This window comes from Apteryx rowi, unplaced genomic scaffold, assembly GCF_003343035.1.
Source record: "Apteryx rowi isolate R43461 unplaced genomic scaffold, aptRow1 scaffold_45, whole genome shotgun sequence".
Classification (NCBI taxonomy): domain Eukaryota; kingdom Metazoa; phylum Chordata; class Aves; order Apterygiformes; family Apterygidae; genus Apteryx; species Apteryx rowi.
Genome location: NW_020450705.1, coordinates 3622219 through 3647697, shown reverse-complemented (window position 1 = coordinate 3647697; position 25479 = coordinate 3622219). Strand labels below are relative to the sequence as shown.

Below are 25479 nucleotides of genomic sequence, written 5' to 3'. Positions count from 1 at the left end.
GGGGCTGGGGCTGGGGCTGGGGGCTCCTCCGCGGGCACCTCGCGGGATGCTCCGGAGTTAAACTGCGACAGAGTTAAAGGAGCAGTGGTGGCCGAGGGAAACCAAAAGATGTACTGCCGAGGGAGCGGTAAAGGAGAGGTTTTTCAAGTGAATTGTGCAAATAAACAGAAAGCTTGCTTGTTTCCACCTCGGGCTAGCGATTTCCAGGATTTTAGGCAGGGGTTTCTTTGCCAGTGAGGGATGCTACCCAGGAAAAATTGTGGACTGTAGCCACATGTTGTTCAAGTCGCAGTTAACATCTTTTGAGGTACCTTCAGTATGGAAAACACTTGACTTCCAAAGCAAATTTGGAGTAATAGATTTTAGGAGTGAAAAAGGACCATTATCCCAGCTAACGTGATTTTCTCCATAGCACAGACCAGATAATATCACTCGGTTACTCTTCTATTGAGCCAATAACTCGTGTTTGTAATTCATGCAATTTCCTTTTAGTTCAATTTAATTTCATACAGAATCCATTCGGTTGACACTGAGACAGTATTTTTTTGAAAGCTGCTGATTTCAGAGGCTTTGTGTTAAAAATAGCTGGTGTCCTTTGACAAAACGTGGGCAGGCTGAAGACGTTTTTTTCTAAGTCCTTTGCTACCGTCACGTTTTTACCAGCATCTCCCTTTGTGCTGTTTATTTGTTTCACTTTCTCATGAATGGCAAAGCCGCCGCTGGAGCGGCGAGTCGCTGCGGGCGCCGCTCTCTCCTCGCGCCGTGCTTCTCCCTCCCTGGGGATCTGGCTTGGCGTCTTGCACAGGAGGTGAATTCCCTTCCTAGCAGCCTAATAGGTAGGAACAGAGATCACCAACTTTTAAAAATACATTATCATCTCCTGCTAAACTCATTTGCGGAGGAAGGCGCTCCGGGCGATCGCGCTGAATGTGCTGGGCACGCTCTCCCGGGCTCAAGCAGGCACTTAGCGCCGTCTGTTCGGGTTGCCTACGCCGGCATGCCCCTTCTGCTGTTACTTTTTTTACCCTTGCCAAATCTGGGCACCCAAACCACCCCCTCCGGCAAGTCCTCCTGGCAAGCAAACTTTGTTCCAGCCAGCTCAGGGGAGGGCGAGGTGGCCCAGGGTGGAGGGGAGAGTTTGACTTTTTGTTCCTCTGCCGAAATGTCCCTTTTAAATGGCTTTGCCGGGAGAGCTGTGCCCTGGCACGGGGGTAAGTAGCGAGGATGAAGCAGGATTGTAAACTTGTTATTTGCTGGAGGGGCTTTGATTTCGTTCGCGGGATGCAGAGGAAGGGTTTTTCTGTCCGTGCAGGGAACGCAGTGGCAGAAGCACAGTAAATCTGGCCTTTCAGTGGGTTTATTTTTACATTGGCCGCTGGCTGATGGGCTCCCGGAGCGCTCGCAGCCCTCGCTGTCTGCAGCCTTCCTGGAGCGGAGACTTGCTGGGGCCGAGYAGCAGGGACTGGTGCTGCAGGAGCTGTGGGGAAGGCGGGCGATGGCTGGCTCGGGGAATCGGTAGCGCGCTGCGGAGCTCGTTTTCCRCTCCCAAGGTGAGTGTCTTGGTCTCGCAGCGGGGAAGCTTAAGACAAAACCGAAGAAACTTTGAAGGATCTTGGTGTGGTTCGAGCGGGTCGGTGTGGCAGGGGGGCTTGTGGCTTTGATGCTCCCAGAGACCCGGCAGACTTGTGCGTTCGGGGCCCTCGGGGCCAGTGGAGCAGCAGGAAAACCGTCCCACGCGAGCCAGTGCCGGGCGCAGCGAGCTCCGCTTGTCTGGCCACCGCGAACCGATGTTCCTGGCTGCTCCAGCTTTATCCCACAGCAAACACTTAGTGTGGTTCCGTGTTCGCCTTGCTTTGTGTGTGCCCGTGTGATTGCAGAAATCAGAAAGCTTTTATTACCTAAGAGACGACCTTTAGCAGGCGTTTGTGACTGATGGTACAGACCCGCTGTTGGTGCATCTCTGCTCTGGCTTTACATCCCGGAAGTTCCCAGCCGTGCTAATAAAATGCACGCTGTTTATTTTCCTAAAAAAATGCGTTTATTGGAAAAAAAAAAAAAAACACTCGGGCAGGGCAGTTGCTACCTACTGCCGGAGACGCTGCTCTGGGAAATGGGGTGGAGAAAGGCTGCTGGACTCTTTTGTTCTCCTTTCGTGTGGCCGTGTTGCTGCACGTAGCATCACTACCAGCCGATGAAAAATTTGTGTTTGCTTTCTTCTCCCTCAGCTAGAAAACCCTGGTTTGTCCGAGCGGCGGCCTTTTGCATGCCTGATCCCAGCGTGGCCTGGCAGAGGGGCTGACGGGCTCAGGAGGGAGAGCCCAGAAACGCCGTGGCCCCGGCTGGGGCATCCCCCCGGCGGGCGCCCGGGCAGCCTAGCAGTGACCCCCGACAAACCGTGCAGGGCTATTCTAGGCTCTGTTTGTTTATTTTTCACCAACTTTGAGAGCTTTTGGTTTCATTATGCTGCAGGGAGGAAGATCTGGGAAGCTCAAAAGTTTTGCACGATGCATCACCAGTTTCCACCCACTTTGAGCCCAGTACAGAACATACAAAAGGGAAATAAATTAGGGCAGCTTACGACAGTTCTGCCAGAAAATACATCGGTGCTTTTTGCCCTGTCCCGCTCCGTTTGGAGAATATCTCCAGGAGCCAAATCTGCTCCTTTTTGTATACGCTGCCGCTGACTTCAGCGAGGGCCGTGCACCAGTATCTCCACCCAGGCCGTGTCCCACGCTCAGATGAGCTTCTAGTTGCTGGAGCCTGCTTGTGCGTGGCTGAGGAGCGCGTGGGGTTGGAGCCCCGCTGCCGTTTCCAGCGGGGGGGGGGGGGGGGGGGGAAGTTGGCAGAGTGAAAGGCGTCAACTTTTGGAAAATTTGCTGTTGTTTGGAAGCCCGCCCTCCCCCTCCGCTGTGCTGCATCCACCTGCTGCAGGACCATATGTCCGAAGCTGGAGCTGCTCCAGGCGCGAACAATGGCCCTTGGTCTGCCTGGGTCCCCCGGCTCGGGAGCAGCGGGCGGCCGAGGGGCCGGGGCTGCCCGCGCCGAGCCCTGCCGCGCGTCGGGAGCGTCCCAGCCGTTGGCGCGGGGCACTAAAAAAATGAGCGAGGGACGCGGCGTGAGCCTGCCTTAACGAAGCGTTTATATACATCTTGCCGATGCAGCGGCTTAAGCGCACATATAAAGYGGAGCATGACATTAAGGGCGCTACTGAAACAGCCTTGTCCCCTTCTCCTCCGAGCACTGAGACCAACCCCCTGGACCGAGGATGGTTTAGCAGCTGCTCTTAGTTGAAGCGCGTTGTTTTTCGAGGGGAAAGATGCTTCTGCGAGCACCGCAATAGCGGCAGGCTCCTGCCCCTGCCCGCCTTGTCCCGCTCCGCTCGCAGCCATTTAGCTGAAGAATGCAAATGGGGAGATGGATCTGAAATACTTGAAATTCTGCCTCTCCATAATTTAATGCTCCATTACCGTCCAGGCCTGCTTCAGGCATGTGACCGTTGTTATAAAAGATGCAGTCTAGCGGCTTCGGAGGCCGGGCGCCCTCCCCCATCGCGTCCCCCCGGGTGTCTCATCAGGGAGGAACAAGATAATGTGGCTCAGCGTTAAAGCAGCCTGCAGGAGCCCCCTGAGCACTCGCTAGCCCCGGCCAAAATCTGCTGGCCTGGGTCATTATTTTGTAATTCTGACTGGTGAAGGCAGCTAAGACACTTTGTTGTCTGTTGRGAGAAAAGATGGTAAGATTATAAATTAGATATAGCAAAGAGATGTGGGGTAGCAGTGAGAGCAGCGGGGCTGTTTGTTTGATCCTCCTTGCCATCACAAAATGGGATTATTTTGAGCTGGGCTGAGCCAGAGTCCAGCTTGTGCGAAAGAAGAACAGAAATACAAAAACGGGCTGATGGAGGTGCTTACGGGCACTGCCAGCACCCCGCGGTGGCCTCGGCCGCCTCCGCTGTGCTCGGGCTGCCGCCTTTCCCCGCCGTTTGAGCCCAAGCCGTGCGCCAGCGTGCTGCCGCGCGCGAGCCAGGAGCCAAAACTCTTCGGACATAAAAGTCAGCCTGTTCGATTTAGCAGGGCTGCAGATCTGCGCGCGGCCGGGCAGCGCGGGAGCCCGGCGCCGGCATCCACCCGTGCAGCGGCGTTTCCTGGCGTTAAGCTCGGCCGAGCCACGGCTGCTCGGCCACCGCGTTCGACAGCCCAGGACTTAGTTTTGTGAGTCGTGGGGACACACGGGTGCCTGAGGCTCGCGCGGCTCAGGCCAAACCCCGCAGGGCAGYGCGAGGGCGGTTGCGGGGATGAGCAGTGCGTGTGCATGTGCGCGCATGCACGTGCGCTGCACCGGAGGGTGAAACACATCGTGCACCCCTCTACCGCGCCTGCCCGTTTKGGAGAAGAGCAGCCTGCGCGCGGCGCGGAGGGTGTGCGGGTTTATGGCCCGCCGTGCCGTGCCGGGGGAATGCCGCGGCCCTGCTTATCTGTCCCTAGAACAATGGAGGGCTCGGCCCTATTGTTCTGCCTTGCTCCCGGCAGGAAAGGGAGTCCCCTGGGGCAGAGGTCTGCACAGGAGCCCGCGCCGGGGCTCGGCTGCGCAGGAGCGGAGTTGCTGGCGGGATAGACGGACGGACGGACAGGCGGACGTGGATATCCTTGCGGTGCGGGCGCTGCCGTCCCGGACACGTCTGTCTCGCAGGGGAATTCCCGTGTGGATGAGGCGGCTGGTCTGGAGTCGGCCCTGCTGGTTCCTTGCCGTGATGCAGGCGCCTCCAGGAGCCAAAGGGTTGATCTGAGGGCGCTCCGGAGGATACGGCTATGGAGGATCCATCCATGCCTGTGCTGGCTGCTGCATGCACAGAGGCAATGCAATATTTGCTTTTCTTGGAGGCTCCCAGCCTGCGATTTGGGTGTTCGGGTGCAATATTGGATTTGGGGGATATAATATAATAATTTAATACTGGCCTTTGTGCCCAGACCTTCTTGCTGCCTTGCATTGCTTTTGTGGGTCTGTTCCGGGAACTGGATTGGGGAATGCCGATGCCGGCAGCGTCCTCATCCAGGCCGGCCCGTGCCTGCAAAGCTCCTGACCGCCTGCACCGCAGCTGCACGGCCCCGCAGCTCCGGCGGCGTTAAAACGCCTTCGGTCGCTCCCATCCTCCCGGCGCTGCCCTCGCCCCCTGCCCGCCCCAACGCGGACACCTGGCGTGCGATGCAGCGGGGCGCGCGGCAACTGCGCCTGCCCCCCGCGCCACCGAGCCGGCACCGGGCACGTGGACGGAGGAGCTGCCAAGGCCCTTGGGAGCAGGCCGCGGGATAGGAGGGTAAATAAGGATACACGGGGGAGCGGGGCGGAGGGGGCAAGCAGGTGCCGCGGGAGCCGCGCGGGCACAAAGAGCCCCTTGTGCGCCGGCGCCTGCTGCAGGGTGCCCGCAGCGCTTCCCGGGCTGGCTGGGGGCCACCGAGCCCCCCCTGCAAACGGGGGGCACCGTCTGCTTCCTCGCCGGGGCGYCRCTGCCCTCGTCTTTGCCTTGTTAGYGTTGTGCAATGGAAATAATCCAGCCGGGCCGAAAGCTGGTCCCCAAAATCTCCTTGCAGCCCGGGCGCGGAGAGGGCAGCGCCTGCGGGTCTGGCTGACGGTCGGGGAGCAGCGGAGACAGGGCTCGGTGCAGGATCCATCCCAGCTGGCCGTAACCCAGCCCCTGCAAGACCCGGATTTCCCTGGCCTTTAGCGATGGCGGAGGTGCAGACCTGGCCTCTCCGTCACACTGCGGGACGGTCGCGGTTTGGGGGTCCCCGCAGCCTTGGGCCCCGGCGCACGCTGTGTGCCAGGGTGCCAGCCGCCCCCCGGCAGCCCCCTCTCTCCTTCTGGAGCTTGCTACGAAGCTCTGCCGAGTCCTGCTGGCTGCCACGCTCACAAGYGATGAGCTGGGCTCAGGCTTTGCCTTTGGCGATGGTAAAACCAATGCAAGGAATGCTTTTAAAAATGCGTCTGGTCCGGGCTGGGGAGGGAGAGCAGGGAGGGGACGGTGGAAGCACGAGGCTGGTACCGGCATCGGCTGGATCCTGGCGCTTCGCAGCGAGGCAGGTTGTATTGCGGTTTAGCAAGCCCGGAGGGATGGTGGCACGGTTTTCCTTCCTGCGAGGTGCTCGGCCTGTGACATCCGCTGCCTGGGGCTGCGGCCGTGGAGCTGCGACGCAGACCCCCCCACCCCCCCCGGGCGCCCCAGCCCGGCCCGGTCCCACGCGGGGGCTCGCACCGGCCCGGGGAGGGCGCTGATGCCCCAGTGCAGAATTGCTGCGATGGGTCTGTGCCAAGGAAATACCCTTCCTCTCCCCCCTGCTCCCTGTCGGTGCCGCTCAAGGGGGGGGGAACCCGCTATCTCGCAGGAGGAACCGATAGGCAGGTCACTTTGGCTCCGCTGAGCCTGCAGCGAGCCCTGTTTGGGGGGGAAAAAACAATGTTTTTCCTTTGAACAAAAGCTGGAAGCTGGATTGGGAGCCGAGCTGAGCGGCTCCCCGAACCGAAGTCACGGTAGCGATAAAAATGGCACTAGCCGGAGCCCCGGCTCCCTGCTGCCGCTGCGCCGTCTGCAAACCAGCCCCTCGGCAGGTGGCCGGGGCCGCTCCGGGGGAGCTGCCTTCCCGGAGGAGATGCCGGGCGGAGGAAGCCCCCTTCCGCGGGGGCCGCGGCGGCGAGTCCCGGCCCTGGCGCTGGAGGACGCCCTGGCTGGTCCTGCAGCGTGCGGAGCGATGGGCTGGACGGGACCGAGCTGCCCCATGAACGCGAGGGCCCGATTYCACCCCGTAAATCGGGGTAATATGTGACGTGCGCTAGCGAGGGGGCAAAGTSAGGCCAAAAGCGTTTTCCTTGGGGGTCCTCATCCATGCTTAGCCAGCCATGACTGTTCTCGGCGCATGAAATAATACAGCCCGAGTGGAGCTTGGGGTTGCCGTTAGTTAAGGGTATGATGATTYGGGGCAGATGATGGGCAGCTACAGGCGCTTAGCACGGATGCTCGAGGCTTCCTCTTCGTTCGGAGGAAAGTTGACGCTTGCACCACCCAACTGCGGAGCAGCTCCGGTCACGCCAGCGAAAATCTGCCGTGAAAACGTCAACTGGCCCCAGCAGCTGGGACGTGGACTTAAGCCCGGCTCCGAGCCCGGGCAGAGCGAGCCAGCAGCTGGGGAGGGCGAAGCGGCTCCGCACAGCCCCGCTGTCGCCTTTCGCAAGCGAGCGACCGGCGGGGGGGCTCTGCTCGCCTCTGCAGACTTTCTCGCTGCAGCTGAGCAAACGGTGCAAAGGGAACGTTTCTAAAGCTTCCGGGGCTCGCTGCGAGCCTTTGGGGAGAGCGGCGCTGCGGCAAGGCGCCGCCGGCGGAAATGCACAGAGCTGCGCGGCGCTCGGAAGCCGCCCGGGCTTTGGGGGCTGAGGTCAGGTTTGCCGGGGTGCCCGTGTCCCCTTYGGGGCTCACGCGTGCACCCAGCTCCTCCGGAAAAAGAAGAATGGAAAAAAAAAACACAAAAGAGGGTTGGAAAGAGCAAACAGGCCCACGGAGTGGGGAGGTCACCCGAAGCCTGGAGGTGGCTGCTGGAAAAAAAAAAAGGCATTAGAGGGAGGTATAAAATGCTACGAGAAGGTCAATGGCGATGCTGGGGCGGGGGGCTGTGCTGGCGGCGGGCAGCATCTCCGGGGAGGCATYGCGCCCTGCCCGATCCCTGGGATTGGGGCTGCGGAGGCCCAAGCTTGGCTGTGGTCACGGAGGCAAGGGGGTGGCAGGGACCACCGCGGCTGGGCTGTCATTCCCTGCGGATGCCCCGAGGAGGCGGGAGCTGCGCCGGGGCGGATGCTCGTGGCGGCGGCGGCAGCAGAGCCAGTGCCGGCGCGGTGGGAACTGCCGGGTTCGCCGCAGGCTCTGCAGCCGGGCTCGGCCACCGGAGCTGCTGGAGCCGCTGCGTTTGTCGGGTGCCTGCCTGCTGCCCGCCTCACCTGCCGCGCTGTCCCACGCATCCGGCGCGCCGCAAACGCGCTCCAAAATCGCCACCCCTCCCTGTACCCTTTAGGCCAAAAGGTGCGCGGGCGCAGATAGCGATCGCATCAGATTAGTCGCACGTCTTTTTTTTTTTTTTTTTTCCTTTTCTAAACACGGAGCAGGAGAGGAAAAGGGTCAAATGTCTTGGTCCCGCCGTCATGCGATAGGAAAGTATTGTTTACGAGCGAGCCGAGTCAAACGTGCCCTCCGTACTGCCTGGAAATGCTGAGTGCGTGAAATCGCACAAAAACTACATTGAGATCAGCCGCCCCGATAAGCCGGAGGGCTGCTTTTGGGTGAGGGGAGGGCAGAAACGGCGAAGGAACGGAGGGAGACGCACGGCGCCGGCCTCTCCGCGCCGGCCCGCGGCGCTGGGTAAGTAAGTCGCCCGCTGCTCCCTCTCGCCCGGCCGCCCTCGCCTCCCTCTGCCGGAGCCAGGTTGGTTTATTTATTTGCTCCGAGGCTTCTTTTATAATTACTTCCCTATAATTGGTCATTCGCTGCAAACCGATGAAATTTGCAGAGCTGGAGAGCGGAGCGGGGCCGAGCCGGCCGATGCCCTTATGGAGAGGGTGGCAGGGAGGAAGGGTGGGACGAGGGGGCTTTGCAAGGCCCCTGGGTGCAGGAGCGGCTCCGAGGACCTCGGCGGCTTCCCGGACACCCGGCATTGCCGGCCGGTGTCGGTGGGGCCGGGGGGGGGGGGCCTGATCCAGCCGGAATCCCCCGTGTACCGGGGAGGAGGCTCAGCAGCTGTCGGAGCCGCGCAGGTTTTGCTGCTGTTTCGCCACTGCCAGCAACCAGCCAGGCAAAGTCTTCTGAGAGGGGAGAAATTTGTGTGGAACTTGATTAAAAAAAAAAAATTCTGATGCAGAAAAAAAGGGAAGAGGAAATACATATTCTGGAGCGTTCCTCTCGCTTCATTTTTCCCCTACATCTTCCCTTTTAATATGTTTCAACATTTTTATGTTGCATTGGCTTAGAATAAAGGGGAGGGCAGGGAAGAAGGAGGCGAGGGGACACGTCTGCGYGGGGCAACGCTGGGGTTTGCTCTGCTCGTCTCAGAAGTCGCTGGAGATCTTGCTACGCGCCGGGTTAGAGCGGCTCCCTCCGGGCCGGTGCCGAGCGCACGGACTGGGGCCTCGCTGGTGGTTCGGGAGCTCGTAAAGGCTCTATAAGAAGTCATTAAGCGCGCTGCGGTCGGGTCCCTGCCCTCAGTGCCGTCACCGTCCTCCTCGTGCCCTCCCGGGTGCCTGCCCAGGCACCGGCGGCTCCTTGGAGCCAGGCTGCTCTGGCTGCGCAAGCAGTTTTGGGTTGTTTTTTTTCTTTTTCCTTATTGATACGTCTTGTTGGCCAAAAGAAAAAAAGCCAGACCGCAACGGGGATGACGAGCACAGTCCCAGGGTCGCGCGGGCTTGTTCCCGCCGCTTTGCTCCTCGGGGCTTTGCATGGTTTTAAATAATTCCAGTGCGGCGGCGCTTCCTCCGCTTCCCCGCTGAGCTCATCCCGAGGCTAATAAATCTCGCCCTCGGGAAGTTCCACCTGATGTTCAGTTTAATTTTTCCCCTACTTAAAACCCTCCTATCACTCATCCCAGTAAAGGAAAAACGTGTTTGGGTCATAGCTGTGAAGCCGGTGGATCTGTGCCAGTTCACGCCCGCAGAAGGATCCAGCCGCCTCTTTGTATTTGATATTTAATTATTTAGACAGTTTTAAAACTACTGGTCGGGCGTGAGACCAGAAGTGGCTCCTTTCGTCGTCCTCCTCCTCCTCCTCCCGGAGGCGCGGGCCTGGGTGGCGGAGGCACGGCCGGGCACCGCGTGGGGGGGCGAGCGGGAGCCAGCGACGCGCCCCCGCTGCGAGCGAGCGGCTGAGTAATCCCTTGCGCCGAGAGCGGAAAGCGTTTCGCACTGATGCATCCCCTGTGCCAGCTCATCAGAAACCGGAGCAAGCTGAAACCTCAGAAACCCCGTGAAACCCGGATTAGCAGTAAATTGGAAATTGTTAGTAAGAGAAGGGGCCRTTGGGAGGCTGGGGAAGTGGCCCAGTTAAACGTGTGCCGAGCGGGATCAAACGGAGACAGTCTACGAGAATATGAGTTTTTTTGTCGCTGTGTTTGGCGCGTCTCCGTCTCGCGTCGTTCTCGTGGAGACATTTTTGCCATCGCATTCCCGCCCGGAGCATCCCGCATGGCCAGCCCGGTGCCCCCGTTAAGCATCCCAGATCCTTTTCTTCCCCACTGCCGCAGCCTTGGAATTCATTTTTTTCTCCCTGTCTGGCAAGTGTAAATTCTTAAGTGAATTTAGTGATTAACACATCTTTTCCTGCCTCCCCAAGTTTCGAATAGCCGGGCTGACTAGATTTTCCCGTGGACCTCTGAAGSGTTCCTCTGCTGGCATGCATCAGAGAGATGCATTTCATTAGCAACACGAGACACGGCCCAGAGGCCTTTGAAGAAGGCAGGTTGGGTTTTTGGAGAGAATTAGTGAACGCTATTCGAGCTGGTCGTAATTGCTTTAGGGTTAAATTTTGCTGCTGACCAATCTTCCAAGCGCCGYGCAGTAATAGCAACCCTCCAGCTCTAGTGTTCGCCTTAGTAGATGGAGAATTGATGCTATTTTTTCGCCCCCCCCCCCCTTGAAGAGTCATAACGTGGCAATGCTGAAGCTGTGGAAATAACTAGCAACTCCTCCTCCTTGCAAAGAGGCAAAGGGATCCCCAAAATCTGTCCCCCTGCGGGGGCACGGGCACAGTCCTGGGCCGGCCGGAGAGAGGGGACAGAGGGACCRGGCTGGAAGTCGGGGTGCTTGGGGGCGGCACGCAGAGCGGCGCTGAGGGGGGCCCCCTGCGCCGCCACCCATTCCCGGGAGTTTCCGTGATGCTCATGCTCTCCCGACAGCGTCACTGCCTTGCTCCGACCCCGTGGGACCTTTCCGGAGGYGTGCCCGCCGGCGGGGCCAGTGGCAGTGTTTCAGCCCCAAATCCGTGGGCTCTCCAGAGCCGCAGGGCCAGGTGCTGGCAGGGTGGGCGCTACCTTCAAATTGCATTCCCGGGAACTGATGGCTGGAGGCCGGACAAAGACCAGGCTATTTTGCTTGGACAGTGGGAAATCATGGCTCTCCCTGAAGCGAGAGCTTTTTGCTGTGATCCCAGGTCTTGTTGGATGCGGAGGGGCAGTCAGGGTCCGGGGATCACTCTGGGGCAGAGCCGCAGCCATCAGCGACGTGCCTGGCAACTCACTCGGCATTTGGGGCGCCTGACGGATTCCCATTTGCCTGGGAAAAGCCCAAGGCTCTAACACATGTCGTTCCAAAGAGCTTTCATGAGACTTAATCGTGGCATGACACAAGCATCCTCTAAAGCGCAGAGCCATGCTTACAAATTCCTACGCCTGTAGCAAGAGGCCCTCGGTTCCTATAGCTAGATCTGCAAAGCGGAGCCTGATGGAAAATGCAAATATTCTTCATACAAAGGTGTTAATTTCTCTTTTAATCCCACTGAAAAGGTCTATGTCCTCCCAGGCAGCCATTCCGCCCCGCGGCACTGCACCGCTTGGTCTTTGCCGGTGTCCTCAAAGGTCGCTGCTGCCTCCCGCGGGCGGCAGCGCCGTAGCAGGGTGCAGATGCGCCTCGGGGCAAAGGGCGGACTGAAATCCCAGCTCTGCATGGCGAGCCCGGAGTCCAGAAACCCTGAGCTTTGAGGTCGTCATCTGTTATTTTATGTGCAGCTAAGCTCTATTTCAGGTACGGCACGCAGGCCGCTGGCTCGCAGCGGCTGCTTTCGGCGAGCCRGGCTCGGCGCGTCGCCTTCGGGTGCAAGCGGGGCTGCGCCGCCGCTCGGCAGCCCGAGAAAAACCACCACCGCCGCCGCACACCCGCGCCGGGCGGGATGGCAACCTCGTGAACTTCCCCAGCGCCGGGGGCCCTTCRGCACGGCTGTCTCTGGACATCCCTCCGCGGGCACGGAGCGGAGGAAGCCATCTATTCTTTTATGTGCGAAGGCACGCTGGGCGGAAACAGTTGGAAAGAGCCCCGAAAGGACATTCCAAGTCTAGCAGGAAAGCGGCCTGCTCGTCTGGCAGGAGACGGGCTATTGTCTCTCCTGGTGGCCAGCAGGGATTCCTCGGGCCCTTTTTGGAAGAAGAAAACGTGTGTGTGTCTTATTTTTTCCTCCGCCCTCTCTCGAGGGGGTACTGGGGGCCACGAACGCTGCAGCATTGAAGTGCAGCTTGTGCAAATGCAAGGATGCTTGAATGCCGCCCTCTCCGCCTGTCCTGTGGGGCAGGATTAGCACATGGTCGTGGGGCAGGATTAGCACGCTCCAGCACCGGGGAAGGGGTGCATTGCACCCGGACGGTGCAGGAACAAGCCCCCGTACCCGCACTTCTGCCCTTTCTTTCTCTGAGATGACCAAAGCTGGAATTGCTGCTGTAAAACATAGCTGCGACTGCCCTAATTCTTTACAGCTCTTCCTTGCACTCTGGCCGCTCAGGAGAGTTCACATGCCTGCGGCTTTCCACCCCCCACCTTGCACGCTGTGATATTTTTGCGAGAGCTTGGGTTTCAGGTAACCTCAGCGCGTGCGCTGCATCCCTGCCTCAGCCACGGGCAGAAACTCTGCCACGGCTTTGGGGAATCCAGGCGGCAGCAGCTCACTTGGGGGCTTCCCCTTGAGCTGCCCTGCTAGCAGAAACCTTCTTCCTTACATCCGGGTTTTCCGTGAATATATATGGTGTCTGTAAAGGGGAAAGACTGGTCCGGCCTGTGCCACACCTCTGCCGCAGGCTTTTCTTTGCCCTCGCTCCATACTTTGTGCAGGTGGGGTGTTGCCTACAGCGACCTTTTCTGCAAAGCCACGTGCTCGTGCGGAAAGTGAGGTTGTGGCCGGCCTCGTGCTGCTGCGGAAGTGAGCATCCTCTGGCGCCGGGCTCATGGAGGCCCCGTTCTCCTCTGCGGCTGCAACGACTTGCGGCGCTGGAGCGTGAAACGCCGGTGTCCTCGCAGGGCCGGGGTCTGGGATGAAGGCGTCACACGTTGCTTGACCTCCTCCCCGTGCTGCAGGCTTGTCCCTTCTCCCCGTCCCGCCGAGCCCCGCACGGGGATCACCCAACACCACGCAGCCGCCGCGCTCTGGCCCCTTCCCGGTGACCTGCACCGGTGACCGGGAGTAGGAGCCTCTTTGCATCGTCTGGGGAGAGCGTCCCCCCGTCGCCAGGCACGGAGAGGCTCTGGGAGCCCCGGGGGCTTTGGGAGGTCACAGGCATCTCGCTCACGCGGTGCCAGGGTGTGTGTGGGGGGGGTGTTAGCGGCTCTGCCCCTGGCATTTCGAGCCGCTCTGCTGTGGCACAAACAGGGCAGATAGGATCAGCTGGTAGCCAGGAAGGGTGGCACAGCGCGCGGGGAGAATTGCAGGACGTGCCTTTCGGGGCTGCCGGTTCAGAAAGCAAAGCTGCCCTGCTCCTGGCTGCCGCCACCCCCAAATCTCGGCCCTTGGACTCTCTGGGCCAGCGTCTGAGCCGGCGGAAACGGGCTGGTCCCCGCTGGAAGGGGAGGGCGAGGTGAGCGAGGTGCTGCCCCGCCGAGGGGGCCCCTTCCCCCAGGGCCAGCCCCAGTGTGGGTCGGCTGCTGCCTTGAGCGTGCCAGTGCTTCGGCCCCCGGGGCCGGCTCTTCTCGCCCGCGCGCCATTCGCTCCGTTCCCCTGCATTAAATAGGAAACATTAAAGGTGAAGATCTGTTACATGAAGACGTGTTCGTTGTGCCAAGGCAATTGTTCCCGTTCCCATTGTCTGCTCAACAGAGGAGCCCTTGAGCGAGCGGGTACCTGAGCCGCCGTGCCGGCCTCGCGCCCGCCAGCCCTGTAACAAGATAACTGCGCCGCTTTCTTGTCCCCCTTTTTCTTTTCTCTTTTTTTTTTTTTTTTGTTCGGCAAACCGTATAATAAACCCACAATGAGGCCCCTTTCAAACAGACCCCTATTAAAGTACCAGCCCCATTTTAAGAGTAAACTTCCAGTGGCACCAGGAGGTTCGGTACAATAGAAACGTGACCCGCCGGAGGAGCGGGACTTTGCTTTCGTGCGCGCGGTGGAGCGCGGGCATGGCGTGCCGCTGCGCCGCGATCGTTCCCGCTTCGCCCACTGTGCGGGCGCCGAGGCAGCCCGCTTCCCGCGGCAGGACCTGGGGCACGAATGCACCGAGCAGGGGGGGGTACCAGGGGCACGGCGCCACRATCGCGTTTCGTGCCTCAGTTTCCCCTCCTGGGACGTGGGCCGGGGGCGGGGGGGGCAGCCTTGCAGGCCGTGCCGGTCCCCGGCGGACGCCGAGCGGGCAGCACAGGTAGCGAGCCCTCGCGGCTGCGCGAGACGCGGCTTCCCGCTGGCTCCGGGCCACGTCCCTTCTGCTGCCAAACGTGTCCGTTTCCTCCGCGGCCGAGGCGTGCCGAGGGCGCCTGGCGCGTTTTCACGAGCGCGCTGCGGGCCCCGACGCCCTCCCCACCGGGCCCGGCCGCGGCGGCGGCGGCTCCGTGGCGCAGCGGCCCCGGCGGGCAGGGGCGCAGCGGCCCGGGGCCGGCAGGTACCGCACGAGCCCGGAGCCGAAAGGAAGCCCCATAGCCTGGAGAGCGCAACAATTTGTTCGGCGAAGGGCAGGGAGCTGAGATTAAAAAAAGCCCTGCTAAGATCAGAAACCCTGGCGCGCACAGTGCCCCATTGTTGAGCTGTCACACTTCCCTTTACTTTATTGCTTTTGTCCAACACCCTATTGTTCCACTTCCTTTTGTCCCCTATTCAGAGCCCTGGCTTTTCATTACCCAGCCGGCCTTGTTGTTTTCGTTTCTTTTGTTTGAAGTTCCTGAGAGGAAGGTTTTATTTTCAGCGGTTTGATTAATTCGCAGCTTGAGCCGGGCTTTGTTTGTTATGTAATTGCTGCCCCGAGCCGGGCAGCCGGGTTCGGCCCCGGCGCTGCTCCCGCCGGCCCGGCCCGGCGCCCGCACCCCTCGCTCCCCTTTCTGGGGGGCCCCTAGGAGCGTGGGGGGGGGGGGTCCGAGGCCCCTCGCGGGAGCGGAGCTGCCCGGCGCGGTGGTCCCCGCCGCCCCTTCCCCGCCTCGGCAGCCCCTGTGGTCCGGCTATTCCCGCAGCCTGGCTCCTGCCTCCTGGCAGCGGCCAGCGTAAATCTGCTCCTTAATGGCCTTTTCTGCCCATTATTCCGCCCTGAAAGGCGAGCGTGGGGACGGCAATGTTTGTTCCCCTCCTTGCTGTGCGGCGTGAGGGTTGGTGGCCCGTAGAGGGAAAAATCCCTGCTAGTACAGCTGCAGAGCAGCTCGTCCCCCTCGGACATGCCTAATCCCCTTGGCGTGAACGCACRTTGGCTTATCGCCCCGCTCCCGGGCCAGCGGCGGTGGGGTCCTGGCTTGCCGGGTGGCCACGGGGCAATGCAGCTTCTGCACCTCGGCACCRCAGGAGGCTTTGCAAGGGACGCGGCTGCGCCACGCTGTTTGGGGCAGTTCCCCTTGAAAGTGCCCTCGCCGCGCTCGGCTCCCCCTCGGCYCGCTGTGGTTGCCTACAGCTCATCGTCTGCGATAGTTCATGGTCGCTGCCRGGTGCTGCCACCCCCAGCGGAGCACCTGGCTCCTCCGCAGGGCCGGCAGGCTCGCACGGCAGCGGGAATGACCCCGGCCCCAGCCGTTAGGATTCCCCGGTGCCGGCTGTCCCCCCGCCTTGCTCCAGCCCCTCGCTGGCCCTGGCGTGGCTGGTCCCAGCTCCGCGACGCGCCGGGGACTCCCACAGGAGCGATTCTGGTTGAAATCCCAGGCATTGTTTAGCGGGGCCAGGATTTCCATTTCCCTTTGGAACAGGAAACCTGCCTGCCGTCCTGCAGGCTTTCGAGGCACGGTCGGCTCGCRAGCCGAGAGCCGGGGCCGCCCAGGGGCTCGGGCTCAGCACGGGTCTCCGACGCCGTGCGTCAACCATGGCCAAGTCATGGCATGTCTTGGGTTCCTCTCCCGCAGGCTTAGACCAAGTGCAGAGGCACACACTTGCACTGGCCCTAAAGCTCATGCTTTTAGGCGGGTTTACTTTGAGGCTTTGTTTATCACTCCGTTCCCTTGGCAGCCTGGAGAAAGGAGATGTGTTGGGTTGATTTTCCGAGGCCAAGACCTACGAGAAGCCGAGCTCGGGAAGCTGGGAATGATGAGGGCACCGCAGTGAAGGGTGACACCGGTGTCCTGCAAACTGGGGGCAAGGGCTGGGAAAGGGGGTGCTTGTAGCCTGGGGTTGAGCAGGGGCACCCCAYGGCTCTGCTAACGGCCCTGCCGGCCCCGCAGGATGTCCATGAGGAGCCCCGTTTCTCCCCACCTGGACCTCGATGGAGCCGGCAGCATGGTGAACTGCACCATCAAGACGGAGGAGAAGAAGGAGGGCTGCTACGAGTCCCCGCCGGGGGCTGCCCCGAGCGCCGAGCCCCGTGCCAACGACTTGCCGGGGCCRCCGCCGAGAGAGGGCACCGACCCCCAGGCCCTGCCGCAGGTGGGTCCGGGCTCCGCGCGCTCCCTTTCTCACTCCTGGAGAGCCAAGGGGGTCAGGTCTGCCGGAGATGCCCAGTGTGGGCATCGCACCGCTCCGGAAGTGTTCAACTTGCCGCGGCCATCCAGGATGAACTCAAACGCTGTGGCCTTTCTGTATTGCTGCCCTTGATGCCATTTTTGCTTTCRTCCATGGTAGTGTCAGGTCACCGGCTCCCGGTCCTGTATGTCTCGGTGTCGGCGCTGCCAGCGCAGCCGAACCCCGGCGTGTCCCGCCGGGCTGGCAGAGCTCTGCAGCCTGGGACATGCTGGCCTCCGTCCCCAGGCAGACAGGGGTTGTTTTTCCCCCGAACGCTTATACCTCATCCGGAGGAAATGAAGCTGAAACCTGAGGCTCCCCCAGGCTTTCTGGCCGTCGTCGATGCTCTCGAGTCGGCCCTGGGATTTGAGCGCTCTTGCCTTGCGCCTGGAGCCCTCCGCGGCCGCCTGCAGACACGCTCCGCTGTCCCTCAGCGGAGGCCTGGAGCCACCCTTTCATTTTCCCTTTTTAATTGCTTTTGGGTTTTCTCTCCCCCTGACCAGTAGCCTCAGACCTTCCACTCCCACCCCTGCCCCTAAGGGGAGGCCGGGGGCTCAGAGAAGCAGGGCAGGCTAAATAAATAATAGCAAGCTCCCGCAAACAAGTCTTTGCAGCATGAGAAACAGAGGTGCTGGCAAACTCCCTGGCAGCTCCCCAGCCCAGGACTGGCCAGGGAATGTGCTGTAGGAGACCGTGGTCCGGCAGTCAGCCAGGCTGGGCCGTCTCGGAGCATCCGAACGGCCGAGTTTCTCCGCCTGGAGACCTGCGAATCTCCCCATCCGTGGGGGTCCCCAGTAAGTAGCGCTTTGCGTGTCGCAGGAGTCCTGCTCACCGGCCAGCGATGCGCAAGAGTCCAGGCGGTCTGCCTTCGAGCCTGCCGTCAGCAGCCAGGAGAAGCTGGACTTCAACAGAAACCTAAAAGAGGGTAAGGAAGGTTTCCGAGTGYCTCTGAGACCGCCGGGACAGACCTCCCCGCTCCCTGGGGCTTGCTTTGGGCCTCGCGGCGTTTTTGCGAAGCTCTGCTCTGCGGGATGGGCACATCCATCCCGCTTTGTGGTGCGGAGCTGCAAGCTGTTCTCACCGAGCTTTCCTCTCCCCCGCTCTGCCGGGCTGCCTCCCGGTGCGTGCCGACGGCAACAGTTATGCCAACCATTGAGAAATTACTGTCCAGTGACTGGAAAGAGCGGCTGCTGGGCCGAAACACCATGGAGTCCAAAGAAGTGAAAGGTGAGCCTCGGCGCTTTGCCGCCCACCTCCACCGTCCTCCCTTTTGCTCTTTGTGCCTGAACATGCTGGGCTGGAAACATCGTGTTTCCTGGGCTAGTAGGAGGGGAAATGCGGCTGTAATTTTGCATATTTAATCAAAATGTGTAGCTTTTTAACAAAACATTCATATAATTTGGGGGGGGGGGCAGGCCATCACTGTTAAAAGTTTGCAAGGACTTGCCTGTGACTGCACAGAGGCAACGCTGAAGCAGGAAGGTTCACCAGCCCTTCCCTGAGCTCGTCAGGGCCTTCACATCCCGCTTTCACGTTAGCGCTCGCTTGGCAATGCATCACCCACAAGCACCCAACTGCGGTCGGGACGGTGTTCACCCACCCACGAGCCCCTGACCGGTAGCTGCTTGGCTTCTTCCCTGGCCCAGGAACCCAGGAGAGCTTGGTGGAGAAAGAGCTCCAGCTACTCGTTATGATCAACCAGCTGTCCACGCTCCGGGACCAGCTCCTGACGGCCCACTCGGAGCAGAAGAACATGGCAGCGATGCTCTTCGAGAAGCAGCAGCAGCAGATGGAGCTGGCACGGCAGCAGCAAGAGCAGGTGGGTGCCCGCTGCCTTCCCCACCACCGTAACCTGTCCCCRTAGGCATCCGGGGTGGGCAGCCTGTTCGGGGGGAGCTGGTTGTCGGGACCATCCATCCCTTGGTGGGTCCCTTTGGCAGGTGGTGCTGCTGGCCACTGGTGCAGGACCAGGAGGACGGGGCCCCCTGGAAATGGTGGGARGGTGGCATCAGGCGCACCCAGACTTCATCATCCACTCCGGAAACCTTTCCCTTTTCTGTGCTCTCCCTTGCCCATCCCAAAGACTTCCCGTTTTGCTCTGTGGTACCAGGAGACTCCAAGTCTTGGCTGTCCAGGCCCTTTCTGCATGTGCAGGTGGATGAGTGTTCAAGGAGATGGGAATTGCTCTCTTTAAAATAATTAAACCACACTGGGTCTTTTCCTGACCCTTCTCTCTCCTTTGCTCTTGAACATCCTTTTCTTTCTCTCCAGCAGCCCCTATGGCACTATGTGCAAGGATGATGTCCCCAGGCACGTGTCGGGGTGTGGGGTGAAGCATCATCCCTCCAGCCCTTGTTTATCTCTCCCCCTGCCCCTGGAGGTGGCTCAGACGTGCCCCTGGGGCGCTCGCTGGAGTTGCCAAGCAGAGCTTTGCCCGTAGCCCTTGGGAGTCTCCGCAGAGCGGCTGTCTCCGCTGTGCCAGTGCCAGGCAGTTTGTGCCCCAGCGGGGTCCCTGGGGAGCCACTTGTGAGCCCCCCGGCAGAGCGGGTGCCCCGCTTCGCGGTGCTGTTAATGCTTCTTAGCCCCCTTGTCTCCCCTTCCRCCAGATCGCGAAGCAGCAGCAGCAGCTCATCCAGCAGCAGCACAAAATCAACCTGCTGCAGCAGCAGATCCAGGTACAGGCAGGGGCCACCTCCCTGGGACACCCCCAGCACCGGGCAGCTGCAGCCTGTGTGCCTGGCTCGCGGCCCCTGGCTGGGCCGGGCAAGGGGGCCACACGCCCTGCCGTGTCCCTCAACGGTTATCCGGTCTCTCTGCTTCTCTCCTGTCTTCCCTCCAGCAGGTCAACATGCCCTATGTTATGATTCCTGCCTTCACCCCCAGCCACCAACCTCTTCCCGTGACTCCGGACTCCCAGTTAGCTCTGCCCATCCAGCCCATCCCTTGCAAGCCAGGTGAGATGGGTTCCCAGGGCCCGAGGCTGAGGGATGGGACTGCCGGAGCCGTGCGGTGTGGCCGTCGCCCGCAACGSCTCTCCCCTTCTCCTCCCTGCAGTGGATTACCCCGTGCAGCTGCTGCACAGCCCCCCTCCTCCTACGCTGAAGAGGGCCAGCGGCTCAGGCCACCTCCAGATGCAGGTACGGCCCCCAAACTGCCCCCTGCGCCAGAAGCCAGGGTCCTGCGCGCTCGCGCTTCACCCTCCCTTCCCTCCTCTGCAGGAAACCTCGCAGCCGCTGAACCTGACGGCCAAACCCAAAGGCTCCGACCTCCCCAGTGCCTCCAGTTCACCCAGCTTGAAGATGAACAGCTGCCAATCCCTCACTCCTAGTCACGGGGTCGCGAGGGACCTACAGACGAGCCCTTCCAACCTGCCTTTGGGTGAGTACCCAAACACACCTCACTGATGGATGCTCCTCTGGCCCCCAGCTCTGGGGACGGTTCCTCTTCTGGCTGGTTCCACCTCCCTTAGACAGGAGACATCTCTGCTCTCTGGGGTGTCCTTAGTGGACAGAAGCCACCTTGCTGCTCTGTGTCACCCCATAGGGCCAAGCAGCTCCTGTTGCGATTGCTGGGGTGGGACTGGGTGTTGTGGGGGGGGGGGGGGGGTTGGAGGTGCTGGTGCTGACGGATGCACTGTGCTCGTTTGTCACCAGGGTTCCTGGGCGAAGGCGACGCTATCACCAAAGCAATCCAGGATGCACGGCAGCTGCTGCACGGCCACAGCGGGGCCATAGAAGGGTCACTGAGCAACCCCTACCGAAAGGTGAGCAAAACCCACTGTACAGTTGTGATTTATCTCACCTTACCCCACCAGTAGTGGCCACGCTCAGGGTCTCCATCCATGGGAAGGTTCCCATCTTAGCATCTGCTCAGGCGCCCCAGCTCTGACCTGCCCCTGGCTGGCAGTAGATGCCCCTCTGCTCTCTTGCAGGACCACATTGGGATCGATTCTTCCCCAGGAAAAGAGCGGATGGAGGAGACCCCTGCCCATAGGCTGGATGAGGCCTTGTTAACCTGTGAGATGGATGGTAAGGACGGCACTGTGCCTGAGCCCAAGAGAAGCTAAGAGCACCACAGTGTAATCCACARCCTGCATTTCCTAATGTCTACTCAAAACTGTCCCTTAGTCTGTGAATATCTAACACAAGGCCACAAAAGCTGTTTTCAGGAGCTGAGACCGCCTGACTCCCTAGCTGAAGCCAGTTTCTTTTCCTAAAGGATCTAAGAACCCAAAACTCATGAAAATCAACAGGTTTTCAGTCCTTCTCATTGCTGGCCCTAAGATAGCCCTTTTGGGATGCTCACATGCATGCTCCCAAAGTTAGCAAACACTTGGGTGTTCCCCTCTGAGCTTTGCCCACGCAGGACTTAAAGGTCTGTGGGAAGAACCTAGCACAGCTGCAGTTTTAAAGTTTTTGCTTCGCGTCACAGGCTGCTGTTTGCTCCTTCCTCTKGGTGTCTGCATTTCGTCCTTGGTCTCAGCCTCTCTCACTCTTCCCTTTGCAGGCTCACGGCACTTCCCCGAGTCCAGAAACAACAACCACATAAAGCGGCCCATGAATGCTTTCATGGTGTGGGCGAAGGACGAGAGGCGGAAGATTTTGCAGGCCTTCCCAGACATGCACAACTCCAGCATCAGCAAGATCTTAGGTAAGTGTTCCCATACCGGTGCATGGTCTACTCCACTCGGCCAGCCCCAGCCTTCCTCACTGCTCCCGTTCTTGTTCGAGATGACCCTGTGCCTCCCAGGCGCGAGGCCAGAGCTCAGTTTGGCTCCCGGCTTGGGTCAGATGGAAGACAGGGAACCAACCAGAAGGTGTCATCTCCAGCCTAAAAAGCATAAGGCACTGTCCTGCCCTGGGGCATCAGCAGGATCCRGAGCACGTGGCCTCTTGCACAAACAGGGCTTGGGTGACCATCTCCAGCTCACCCAGCAAAGCCTCAGCAGAAGGCCTTTGGAGCAGATTCCTCCTTTGGCCAGTAACCTCCCAGCCAGGGTCCAGAGCCCAGCACTGCTTTAACAGGAGAGCAGACTTTTCCCCTCAGAGACAGGATTTGAACCAGAAGCTGGGCTCACCATCCTCCAAAGCATGCTCTCTCCTATGAGGATGCTCTTTCTTGCTCTCTTGCAAGYTCAGGCCTTGAGTTTTCTTGTCATCATCTCACATAAACCTACCAAAGCCTTGCATCTATAGGACCCCTGCTCTTGCCTGCCCTGAGCCTCACATCCCCTCTGTGCTTGGCTGTTCTCCAGACGCTYTGTGTCCCATCGGCCTGGTGTGACCCAAGTTTTCAGCTCTTGCGAGTGTCTGTAACAACACAGGCCCCATCCGGCCGTGTCTTGCACCCTTCTGATGATGGTGGTTCTGCAACGGCTCTGTCACACCAGCCCTTCCCCTTGGCTGTGGTCATGCATAGCGGGGCCGTTTCACCCYGGCCTCGCACAACCCCTCTAGCTATTAAAAGAGAGCAGCGTGGTCTCCAAAAAGCCTGTCCGAAGGGCTGGGAACAAGCGTACAGTGGCGCGACGCACGGGTTTTGTGGGTTACCTTCAGCAGATGCACCTCGCTCGGCCCCGGACTCATTTCAGCAGCTTCGCTATTTAAAGAAGAAACAAAACAAACCCCAGGCTTTTCCCTTTGAATCGTGCTGGCAGGATCTGCGCTGTTTACGTCTTGCAACCGCCAGGGCTGGGGGATTCAGGAGCAGGTGCTCTGTGGTGTGCTGGTTGCTCTCATCGTAGGTGTCCGCAGCTTTAAATAGCTAGCGCAGTTCTTGCCTGGGGAGCCCGAGTTGATCTCTGCTCGAGGAGTGCAAATTTAGCAGGTGAATACCTGTGCACGAGCGGTCCAGAGCCGATACTAGCCCAGGCCGGGGGGTTTCGGTTTCTGCATGCTCTGCCTGCACAGTTGCTCCCAAAAATCTGGGTCTGAGCCAGCACGAGGGCAAGTGGCCAAGCGCATGGGGGAAGGAGGCAGCCCAGGTGCTGCAGACACCTGGGCACGGCGGGTGACTGTTCACATGCCTCCGTGCCTCAGTTTCCCCAGGATGCCAGGAGCGACGCCTGGCTCGTGGTGCAGGCGTCGGAGACGGAGCTCCCTGGGGGAGCTGGGCCTCGCTCGGAGGATGCAGAGCGCCTGCCGGGCCGGCCGCAAGCTCCGCCACCGCGGGCTGGCACGCTTTGCGCTGCGCCCTGCGTCGGGTGCTGGCAGGGATGACAATAAAGGTCACTGCCAGGGGAATGCGAGTCACATGGCGGCACGGTCTATTTTAGCTGCAGCACCTGCTCGCCATACCTTGGGGAGGGCAGTGGAGCGACAGTCCTGGCCAGAGAGGTGACCGGGAAGGTCGGGGAGGGACCTGTTCCCGGCCCCGCGGGCGGGTGCTAGCTGCAGTGCAGGGGTCCCGCGTGGGCACCCCGTGTCGCTGGGACCGCAGTGCTCAGAGCACCTGTGGGTCGAGGCCGCGGTGCATCCTGGCTGCACGCAAATTCGGGCGCCGTTTGCMTAGATACTCGTACATGCATTAATCCCCCTCTTGCTTTGGATGCTCGCGGCCCGGAGCCAGCGCTGGTCTGCGCACGCTGGTTGCCTTACAGCAGGTGGGGCAGAGGCAAAGCGAGGCCGGCGGTAAGCGTGCCCCGCGGGCGCTCTCTGCGCAGGCTCCCGGTGGAAATCCATGACGAACCAGGAGAAGCAGCCCTACTACGAGGAGCAGGCCCGGCTGAGCCGGCAGCACCTGGAGAAATACCCCGACTATAAGTACAAGCCCCGGCCCAAGCGCACCTGCATCGTGGAGGGGAAGCGGCTCCGCGTGGGCGAGTACAAGGCGCTGATGAGGAACCGGCGGCAGGACGCCAGGCAGGGCTACTTGATAGGGTAACGCGCCCCTTCCTTGGGTCCGCTCCGGCCGGGCGTCCCGGGGGGAGGCGGCCGAGGGACGCGCCGGCCGGTGACTGCGTTCCCCTGTCCCGCAGGCCCCAGGGCGGCCAGCTGCCCGCCGCCGCCTCGGACGTGCTGTACCCACGGCCGGTGGGCGTGCAGCTCCCGCCGCCCCTCGTGGAGCACTACCTGCCCCGCGCCATGGACCCCAACATGCCCGTCATCGTCAACGCCCGCAGCCTCAAGGAGGGCGACGGCGGCGACGACGGGCACTCGGTGGCGGACGGCGAGGCGTACCGCTACAGYGAGGAGGAGGACTCGGAGGGCGAGGACAAGAGCGACGGCGAGCTGGTGGTGCTGACGGACTGAGGGCGCCGGGGCCGGCTGCCTCCCGGGGCCGTGGCAGGAGGGACGAGCTGGGAGCAGGAGGAGCGTCGCAGCCCCGGCACGGCTCGGCATGGCTCGGCCGGCAGCCCGCGCGCATGTGGGGGCTCCTTGCTCGCTGCYGCAGAGCTCGGTGCAGCCCAGGGCGCCGTGCGGGAGCTGGGCAGAGCCCCTGGCTCGTGCACGTGTTTTGCATCGGGGAGAAGCAAGGAGAGGCGACGTGCGCTGGTGCTGGCATCAGTCCCATTCCCTGCGGGGAGCCGGCCGCGGCAGGGATGCGCCGAGCCGGCCGTGTCCACTAGCGAAGGCAGGTTGTGCCGCAAGGGCTCAGCCCGGAGAGCCCGGGCGCCCGTGGGTCCTTGCGGAGAGCCGGGGCGCGGGATGGGGCACCGGTCCAGCCCCACACCCCGCAGCTTTCCCCACTCGTTTTGTAGAGCCTGCCAGCAAATCCCCGTGGAGCCAATTTTAGCTCTCGACTAGCCCGAGCACGAGCCAAGGGCTCCTCGGAGGCCTTTAGGCTTCTGACAGCTCTGGCCCACTTTGTAAATAAAGCGGGTGCCTGGTTCCTAGCTGTGCCGCTCCCCCTGCCCCATCCCCTGCCCGCACACAAGCCCCCGGTGAGACGGGTGCGCGGCCCCATCCAGCCCCGGGCATCGCTCCCGCTCACGCCCCGGCTCCGCAAGCCGCAGGCTCCACCCGCGACCTGCATTGCAAAAACCACAGAGGAAGAGAGAAATAGCAGCAATTAAAAAAAGAAAAAAGAAAAAAAAAAAAAAGGAAATTATGAAAAAGCAAACCATACCTTGCTCCCGTCAGAGCCCGGCCCAGCAGGCGCGGGAGCGTGGCGGCGCAGCGGGCGGCCGTGCAGCCGTGCAGCCGGCGGCGCAGCCGTGTCCGGCCGGCGCGGAGCCCGTGCACCGCCTTGTGGCACCGGGCAGAAACAGGCACGGCCGCCCCGCTTCAGCCTCGCTGCAAACGGCGTTTTCGGAGGAATCGAGCCTCGGCGCCGCTGGGTTTTTTGCCGGCGATGTAAAAGGCATTGCAGCAGCCCTGCTAGGAGCATGCCGCGGCCAGGCAGGGCTGCATCGAGGAGGCAAGCCTCACGCTTGGGGCATTGCAGCTGACCCGCGCGCTCAGCCGCTGCAAATAGGGGGGGTAAAAAAAGAGAAGAAAAGCAAACCATTAGGCCCCAGGTTGGAAGAGAAAGGACAAATCCAGGCTGTGCCCCGCAGGCCGAGGGAGCGCACTGTCTCCTCGCCCCCCCGGCAAAGGTCTCGTCTCTCTTCCCCTCCTTCCATGCTTTATTTATTCCCTCTCCCGTGCTGCTCTCGCGGGGCCGGGCCGGCGGCTCCCGGGAGCGGGATGAGCTGTGCTGCTGAGGGGCCGGACTCGGCCGCCCTCCGCCGCCAGCCCCGGCTAACGCGCAACTCTTTCTTTCTTTTTTTTTTTTTTTTTTTTTTTAAAAAGACTGTAAATATAGATAGAGCTTTATTTTGTTAATAAGACCACGAGTAACTTAACCTGTATATTTCACATACTTGTTTACAATTGTCTCCCCTCCCGCCCCCTTGGCACAATAAAATGACTTTTTGGAGCAGA

General features: G+C 60.9%; 1 protein-coding gene across 6 annotated transcripts in view; it reads left to right on the top strand.

Annotated features, from left to right (window-relative positions):
* The window catches only part of SOX13 (SRY-box 13), a 45408-nt gene extending 19929 nt beyond the window's left edge, over nucleotides 1–25479 (top strand). For 3 of the 6 annotated variants that reach the window (XM_026077304.1, XM_026077301.1, XM_026077306.1), the window contains exons 2-14: nucleotides 16339–16540; nucleotides 17435–17540; nucleotides 17756–17842; nucleotides 18262–18434; nucleotides 19222–19290; nucleotides 19455–19569; nucleotides 19670–19752; nucleotides 19834–19993; nucleotides 20269–20378; nucleotides 20547–20643; nucleotides 21122–21265; nucleotides 23277–23493; nucleotides 23592–25479. In XM_026077304.1, coding sequence (XP_025933089.1) covers nucleotides 16340–16540; nucleotides 17435–17540; nucleotides 17756–17842; nucleotides 18262–18434; nucleotides 19222–19290; nucleotides 19455–19569; nucleotides 19670–19752; nucleotides 19834–19993; nucleotides 20269–20378; nucleotides 20547–20643; nucleotides 21122–21265; nucleotides 23277–23493; nucleotides 23592–23865 — 1836 coding nt within the window. In that variant the 5' untranslated portion in view covers nucleotide 16339 and the 3' untranslated portion in view covers nucleotides 23866–25479. Of the gene's footprint in view, nucleotides 1–718; nucleotides 837–8199; nucleotides 8399–16338; nucleotides 16541–17434; nucleotides 17541–17755; nucleotides 17843–18261; nucleotides 18435–19221; nucleotides 19291–19454; nucleotides 19570–19669; nucleotides 19753–19833; nucleotides 19994–20268; nucleotides 20379–20546; nucleotides 20644–21121; nucleotides 21266–23276; nucleotides 23494–23591 lie in introns of those variants that run through there. The other 3 variants (XM_026077302.1, XM_026077303.1, XM_026077305.1) reach the window with 3 other exon arrangements.